At 43.3% G+C, this 8,628-nt stretch overlaps 1 protein-coding gene across 1 annotated transcript; it reads left to right on the top strand.

Annotated features, from left to right (window-relative positions):
- Nucleotides 1–490: 490 nt before the first annotated feature.
- On the top strand, nucleotides 491–8,383 carry LOC146759700 (myosin-binding protein C, cardiac-type-like). The gene is made up of 4 exons (XM_085509627.1): nucleotides 491–704; nucleotides 2,601–2,713; nucleotides 7,102–7,263; nucleotides 8,236–8,383. The coding sequence occupies exons 1-3, from the start codon at nucleotides 587–589 to the stop codon at nucleotides 7,144–7,146; spliced, it is 276 nt and encodes a 91-aa protein (XP_085365753.1). The 5' UTR covers nucleotides 491–586; the 3' UTR covers nucleotides 7,147–7,263; nucleotides 8,236–8,383.
- The last annotated feature ends 245 nt before the right edge of the window (nucleotides 8,384–8,628 follow it).

Raw genomic sequence — 8,628 nt, 5'->3', positions numbered from 1 at the left:
TGGCAATGGTAGAGGCCATGAGGAGTCTGTTCAGGAAGCCAGGAGTACTGTTCTGGGTCATGAAAAGGCAGCCAGTGGTTTGACTATCACATGTTTATGTGTTTTGATGTTTCACAGTGGGTCTTAAGTAAAAGGAACTCAGGTTTTGGTTGCCTGCAGGACAGATGTTCTTTTGGGTTCAATATGTTTGCATAGTGACTTGCAACCATGGGACTGGTGTTCAAGGACCCTCTTGGTTCCTTCAGTTCCTAGGTTCTTTCTTGCCTAGATTTGACACTTTGTTTCAACAGAAGAGCTGATATTCTCTAGTGAAGGCTATTAGTTTGGGCACAAGTGGTAACCTAAACCTGTTCCAACCTGTACATACAAACCTGCAAGTTGGTCTCATTTCGGTCCCTCAGTCAATACTTTTTCTTTTCTTCCCTCAGAGCCAAAACCTGTGTTTATAAACCAGGAGCAGGTGCAGAAAGAGGTGAGTGCTGCCCTGGCAGCAAGTGCCTCCCTCAGCTGTGAAGTAGCACAGGATCCAACAGAAGTAAAATGGTACAAGGATGGAAGACTGCTTGCCTCCTCCAGAAAGTTCAGAATGGAATCTGTGGGCAAAACACGGCGTCTGGTTGTGGAGCAGCTGGAGAAGAAAGATGCTGGAGAATACATCTGCGAGGCTGCTGGCCAGAAGATGACCTTCAAGTTGGAAACAACTGGTGAGCATTCGCTTTGGGAGCACTAAGCAGCTTTTTATGTGGCTTAGAGGAAGACTGGCTGTCTTCTACCCTGTGGGCATGGAACAGCCACAATTCCCCCCGGAACAACATCAATGACCCACACCACAAGTTGGATTCTCCTTTTTAATGTAGTGGTAGCGAGGTGAAAATCTGGCTGTGGAATATTTTTGACTAAGGAACTTCTACTTTAATTTCTAGATGCGCTGAATTACCCTCTGGAGTGTCTTTCTGAATATATAAGCAACCATGGGTGACTATGATCCTGATTTATATCTAGGTTCAGGCTTACTTTTTCAGTTAGGTTAGATCAATAGCTCCAGAGAAGATAGGGAAATACAGCAGTTCACTGATACCATGTGTCAGAAGAATGCAGCTCAGTGCTGGGCAGTTTGCTGCTTCATTCCCTCTTACAAGTTGCACCCAAGGCTGGAAAAGACCACTGAGATAGCTGAGTCCAACCCAGCCCACCCTCACTGGACTTACTAACCACGTCCCCAGTGCCACATACCCGTGGCTCTTGAGCACCTCCAGTGACTGCGGTATATCAGCGTGGTTGCTTCAGTTGTGGGAGTTTTCAGACACTGGCTGTTGTTCTAGCGAGACAAAAAACCAAAACTGATGGAACAGTGTCTATACAGGAAGCAACTGGCTGTCCTGATGGCTGCCAACAGTTTTACACAAGGTGTGTCATGCAAGCTTGCATGAGTCTGGTTTAAAAACTTGCTGTTCTGATGGAAGGAGAGGATGTTGGTACAGGATAACTGCGGGATTTGTGCTCTCCCGACATCCAGTTGCAATCACAGCTTATTGTTGCTATAGAAAACAGCTTCTCTGTAGACAAATTGAGTTAGTTCCAATAAGTGGCTGAAGCCCTAAGTGATCCAAGGTGAAGCATGATCCAAACTGGAATTTAACTAATTGTAGTAGGGAATCCAAGCCTTAATGAGATGAGTTATTTAAAATATGAGTCCTCCATCTAAAACAGCATTGAACTCTTACTCTGGTTTATGATAGAAGTGAGAGTTTAACAGCAGAAGTCTGAAGTTATGCTCCATATTTCTCATCACTCAAGAGAATATTTGAATATATGAATTCCTTTGGCTATGTTAGAGCTCATAATGAAGTCAGCTGATGTTCTTTAAATGCTCGGAGTCTAGCAATGTGGGGAAGTGGACTGCTATTTGCTGTTGAGCTTTAGGCTAAGAAGCCTGATTTTAGAGGACTGTGGACTTCCCCTTTCCCTTCCCCTCTCCTCCCCTTCTCCCTGGACTGATCCCACATGGTTTGAGAATGATTTCAGATCAAGGTAAATGAGGAATCGCTGTGTGAAAACCTGTTGTTTTACTGCACTATAAGAGACACTTAGTCAAAAGACAAGTGTGTGTTCCAAGCTTGAGATTGCAGGAGATCCTAGAAACAACTCAGCTGCTCAAACCTGTAGTCTGGCTGAATCTTTTATTGTCAGTTTTGGTCAGGAGGAGATGCTTGAGTAAGACAAATAAAAGGTCACGGGTAAGTTGGTCCTTCTTGTGATATACTTCTAGGCTTTCATCAGGGAGAAGCTTAATTAGTCCAAATAATCATAGCAGAAACCACACCAAGAGCATGAGAGTGAAATTTATACTTTCTTGACGTGAAGGAAAATTTTACCTGGTTCTGCCATTCCCCAAATATTTGTTTCCTTATGACAAGAAGAACTTTGCAGAAGTAATTTTTTTTTTCAGTCTTGCGTGCAACACAAAAAGGGGTAAAATCTAGGAGGCCACCTGAAATGTTTTTTCCATCTGGAAGGATCCATTTAACAGCACCCATGGACCTGGTTATGAACAAAACTAAGTTCCCAACTAAATCCACATTCTTCTTTCTCCTTCTCAGAATTGCCTGTGAAAATCAGCAAACCATTGGCAGACAGTAGCGTCATTGAGAAGGACAAGGTCACATTTGAGTGTGAGCTGTCCAGGCCCAACATGGACGTCAAGTGGTTCAAGGTATGGCATGTAATGGTATTTTCCTTTCTGACTTCTCTGGAAATGAATGAGAGCCTTTAATTTCACTTCCAAGTGAGTCTGAGCTTTTCCTTGATAGCTTTTTCACTGCTCTCTTTTCTTTATGCTCTTTTATTTGCCCAGATCAGCACTCTTTGTTATTATGTCCTGAGTTCATTTATCAAGTTGAAATTGAAGTTTGTTTTGGTTTTATTGTGAACTTTTTAGGTCATGCTGCACAAAATATTGTTGGTTGAACTACAGTACAGTCTTGAGCTTCAAGTCTAACACAGAAATTCTCAGCCGGGATTTTGTAGCCTTGTTGTGAACTGGGTTTTTGGGGTGAAATCTCAGTTTTCTTTGCACCTGACAGTGTGAGAATTTGCTCTGGCACTTTGTGTACCTCCCTGGTGCTCAGCTGTTCCTTCCCTTACTTGGGGATAACGTCATTTATTCAAGGTGATGTCCAAACAGGCTTGTTAACAGTCCTCTGCAGTGCTTTAAGCTGTCATAGGTCAGCCAGAATTTATGCATGTTCTATAGCCATTCCTTCATGTTGAAAACACTGCACTGTGCTTAAGCTTCAGCATATGTTCCAGTAAGCACAGTTCCATTAATTCTAGGGGAGTGGGTGAATTAAGCATAGATCTGAAGGCTCCCTTTGCTGAGTGCAGAGATGGAAGGACTAATGGAGATCTGACTTGATATTTTCCCTTCTAGGATGGGAAGGAGCTCTGTCAAAGTAAAAAAGTGGGCATTACTTCCCAGGGAAATAAGAGAAGTCTCATTATTCACAAGTGTGAATATGAAGATCAGGGAACATCCACATGCTGAGCAGCCTAAGACAAGACATCAGCTACCCTAAAGGTTCATTTTATGTTTAACTGAAAGAGCAAATAAATCCTCTTGTGGTATTTTGCACCACGGGAAGAAATGCTTCATGGGCAGTTTGGGCATTTCTTGGTTAGTCCTTTTGGATACCTTTCTCTTTCTTCTTTATGCTCAAGACAGATTTTCCCTCCATGTGTTGCATTGGTTAAACCCCAGTTTGTAGCTCATCATTGGGCTCTGAAGCATCAGACTTGTTACTGAACACATGGGTCTGCTGTGCCCTGGTAGATGCCACCTTCCCAAGGGACGTATGAAAGGATGCTTTTTTCTGATTTCCTACTAGATGCTGTCCTCATGTGGCCACTTGGGTTCAGTGTTAGCATGAACATGAACATGTGTCCTGTCCCATGACTTTGGTGAACTCTCATTTTCTCTCTCATTCTGCAACCAGGTTGGGTTGCTGTTTCAGTACTGGCTGTTTTATGTAGCCATTCCATTTGTTCTGGTTTACGTTCTTTTTTATTTTCTTTTTTTCAGGCATCATTTCTATACAGTAGACAAAGCCAGCCTATTACATTTGATTTACAGTTTTTAGCTTTTGCTGGTAAGCATTTCAGCTCTCAGGCAGTTTTACCAACAGCTTTGAAGAGCTGAAATGAACCAGCCTGGACACGATGGTCTGTTTTTGTTGGTGTAATGAATTTATGAAGTTAAACTGATTGACCCCATAAGGTTTTACAGTGTATGACTCACGTCTGGCAGAGTTATCACAGCAATGAGTTTATATACTTAGCATTTCAGGAGGCAAATGGTTGGGGATACTCTTTCATTTGCTTGCGTCTCAGAGTGAATCACTAGTATGTGAACCATCCTTCATCTCCTTTGTATTGCTTTTGTGTGTGTCTGTGTGTGGTGAATTTCATTCTTTCCAGTTATATGGAAGTTCTCTTTTGAGCAGTGAAATTAGATGTTCCATCATCAGTCATAATGGTAAAGCTGAGTTGCCACGTTATCTGTGTCCTTTCTGTCTGGCGTCTCAATAACTGCTGCCCCACCACAATATCTGCCTAATACTTCAGCTCCATGGATGCCTCCTTGTGCAAACTGAGAGCCTGGATTTGGTGTGCATAGATCTGGGCTTACATCTGTGCTGGTAAATGCACTAGTGCATGGGCTAAGCAGTCCTGCCTCCTGTGCTGTGGGCATTGAGATGGGGCTCCTACAAGCTGCTCATTGCAAGATATTTAGAAACTAATTGCTGCGGAGGTTTCCATCCTCTTTTCAGACTAACTAAAATTTGGTTAGTGGGATCAAAACAGAAGGGGCAGGGAGGGAGAGCTGACCAAGGACTACTGATGGAACAACTATGAATCCTTGGTTCCTCAGGATTCCCTGCATCAGCAGTTGGCAACAGGAGTAAGGGGGCTCAGGAGGACACTGTGGAGTAGTGTGAAAAATGAGCGAAGAGAGTTACTAATTGATGCCTCTTGGAAAGTAGTCCAAGAGTGGTCCTCTTCCTAAACTCTCCTCTTGTGTGTGGTTTTATCTTTGAGGTGTTCATAACAAGTGATGTGTAGATCTCCCTTATCTCATAATGTCTTTTCCTGCCTGCAGTGAATATGCAGGATACTGGATCATATACCAGCTTCTTTGAATTACTGCTCATGTCAGGAGATAAAATCTGCCTATTCTTTGAACTAACACTGGCGAGGGTTAGTTATTCTGGCTACCGAGAGAATGACACAGCAGATTAAACTCTTTCATTTCCTTCTTTGTCAAATGCCTTTTCATCTAACTGTGTGTCCCATAGAAATTCAGAGCAGTGTTGGCTGAGGGAAGTGGAAATATTTATCTCCTGTGTGTATCTGCCACCCTATTTAGACATGCTGGCAGAGCGCAGAGATTGCAGGAGTTGGATTAGGCAGTAGTTTCCCTATTGCTCACAGAACCACTTTTTCTGTGGTCTCCCAGCTACCCTGTGCCCAGTGGCCTATGCAAGATGGAGCGGAAAAGGCTCATTTTATGAACAAACAGGAACCTTTCTGGTCAGATTAATACCTGTGCTCTTTTAGAGAGATTTAGATACTAGAGATTTTAGGTACTGGAATAGGCTCCCCAGAAAGGTGGTTGAATCACCATCCCTGGTTGTGTTTAAGAGCCTTTTGGATGTGGTACTCAGGGATATGATTTAGTGTAGGGTTTTTAGAGTTAGGGTACTGGTTAGGCTGCGGTTGGACTTGATGATCTTCAATGTCTTTTCCAACCTGGGTAAATCTATGATTCTATGCAGGAACTCTTCTCCTGAGGTTAATCCAAGTTGTATCCAGGCCCTTCAGAAGGAAAGGGATATAGCAGCACAGAAATATGGCCTGATTCTGACATAACTAAATGCAGACCTGGAGAGTTAAAAGGGATTGTGTGATGTTCAAAGGATTTTGAAGCAAAGATGTCCCCTAGGTAAGATTTGTGGCTGACATTCCCCATACATTGTTTGTAGGCACACAAGCTAAGGAGAGACTAGTGATGAGCATGCAGAGAAGCCAATGGTTCAGACAGGTTTGTAGTGACACAACACTGTAGAGTTCTGTCTAGTTCTCCTTGGCATAGTTTGGAAAATAAAGATGAGGTAATTGGTGGTAACCAATATGGCTTCATCAAGGTCAAGCCATGTCTGACAAACTTGGTGGCCTTTCATGATGGAGTAACAGCATCAGTGGATAATGGGAGAGCAACTGACATCATCTACTTGGACTTGTGCAGAGCATTTGATCCCGTCCTGCATGACATCCTGGTCACCAAACTGGAGAAAAATGATTTTGATGGATGGACCAGTTGCAGGATAGGGAACTGTCTGGATGGTCACACTCAGAGAGCTGCAGTCAATAGCTCAGTGTCCAGGTGGAGGGTGGTGTTGGGACCAGTGTTATTTAACATTTTTGTAGGCAACATGCACAGTGGAATCAAATGCAGCCTCAGCAAGTTTGCAGATGACACCAAGCTGAGCGGTGCTGTTGATGTGCTAGAGGGAAGGGATGCTACTCAGAGGGACCTGGACAGGCTGGAGAGGTGGGCCCTTGGCAGCCTCATGAACTTGAGTGTGGCCAAGTACAAGGCCCTGCACCTGGGTCAGGGCAATCCCAAGCACAGGCACAGGCTTAGAGGAGAATGATTTGAGAGAAGCCTTGACCCTGAGGAGAAGAGTTGGTGTGGAGGGAGGTGTCCCTGCCTATAGCAGGGGGACTGGAACTAAATGACCTTAAAGATTCAGTCAGTTCTATTGTTTTTCTACCCTTAATTTTGCTTGAAAGGTTTTAGAATAAATGAGATTCTGGTTTCCATGAAAACTGTTTGCAGGGAGCTCCATTGTAGCTAGTAGGTCTGTCTTTAAGTTCAAGGGCAATAATGCATTGACTGTGTTGAAGAGAGAAATGACTCAGGAATGGATGATGGTTTAGAATAAAACATAATCCTACTTATTTTCTATGCAAATATGTGTAAGGAAAAGATGCTGCACTCAGTTCTGGAAATACCCTGACAAATATATCTCTACTGTTTCACAGCTGGAGATATCAAGATTGTTAAAGCACTGGAAGATGTGGAAGTGAATGAATATGGGAGTGCATCTTTTGTCTGTGAGATTTCACACGATGAGGTTCAGACCCAGTGGTACAAAGAGGACAACAAGCTGAAGGCTGATGACAACATCAGAATGCAACAAGATGGTAGGGTGTAAGCGGGGGGTCTTTCTCCTGAGTGGGGGGTGGGTTGGAGATCAAGCATATAAGACATCTGAAATGAAGTGAAGAGGGTTCAGAAGCGAGTTCCCCTTTTGTTTTGGGACTGAGGTTTAGGTGGAACAAGTGACATGGTGGGATGCTTAGTGTGGGACGTGTGATGCTATCCCACCATCCCACACTGCTGGGAGCAGGTAGGAAATGAGTGCAGTTATTTCCAAAGTGGGGGTGAACAGGGCAGTCAGTTCACCTCTCCAAAGAGGTTTTGTCTGACAGTGAGTGTGATCCTTCTGTATCAGATACTTTGAATTTGACGGTGGCCGCATTTGATCAGTCCTTGTAGAAGCCATGTTTAGATTCTGCTTTGGTCTGCTCCATTTCCAGTTCAAAGTCGTTGGACACTAAATGAGACAGCTGCATCTCAGTAAAAGATGTGTTTGAATAGCTGTGATGTGCTTACTATTCAGATTTACAGAGCTGAGGTTTTGTCCTTGGCTATAGCAAAGAAGTCAAATCAGGTGAAATTAATTGTATTTCTGAACTAGACAAGTTTAAGTTTGGTAGCACCTAAATTTGGTGCGGTTTGTCATTGATTTCATCTGAAAGAAACTTGCAGGCTTTTTATCTGCTGTTGTCCCCAGCGTAAGATTATCCATTCACATCCTAAAGTACTTGTTATATTTTCAACTCACTCTTATTTGAATAAAAGCCTCAACAATTGGGAGCAATTTAATAAGCACAGAACAAGAGCTGGACCTTGCATTTGGTAGATACTGTACAGTATTACTTCATAGAAATGTAGTCAATGGCATTCCCTATAGACAATCGTTTGTTTTATCTTTAGAGTCGTTCAAAGAACCATTGTGAACTTGACATTAATTGGAATGGAATACACGCAAGAGACTTTCCTCTTCTTCCAATTGTCCTCATCCTTTCTTCTCTTCCACCCCTGCTTTGCAGATTACCATATAGAAATCACCAGGAAGTTGGAGGACAAGACAGCTTTGGAACGTCATTCTGTCATCCTGTCCTGTGACTTCAGGCCTTCTCCAAAGGTTGTGAAATGGTTCAAGGGCCGCACACCCATCGAGCCCTCTGAGAAGTACAAGATCAAGAGGGATAAGCATTCAGTAGAGCTCAGAATTCTGAAGCTGAAGCCCGATGATGCTGGTGTGTACAAGTGCAAGGCAGGAATTGCAGAGACTGAGGCCACGCTGACAGCTGAAGGTATGAGCAGGGAGGGTGGCCTCTTCCATGTCCTATTTCACCTCAGATTTCTCTTCTTGAGGTTGACTTCTGCCGTTCTCTCCTGCTAACTTTATACATGTATTATCTTCACATAGATGATTACAC

The sequence above is a fragment of the Coturnix japonica genome, chromosome 9 (genome assembly GCF_054131305.1).
Source record: "Coturnix japonica strain WE chromosome 9, WE-NBRP24, whole genome shotgun sequence".
NCBI classification, from domain to species: Eukaryota; Metazoa; Chordata; class Aves; order Galliformes; family Phasianidae; genus Coturnix; species Coturnix japonica.
The sequence above is the reverse complement of the archived record's forward strand: the minus strand, read 5'-3'. Positions and strand labels throughout refer to the sequence as shown.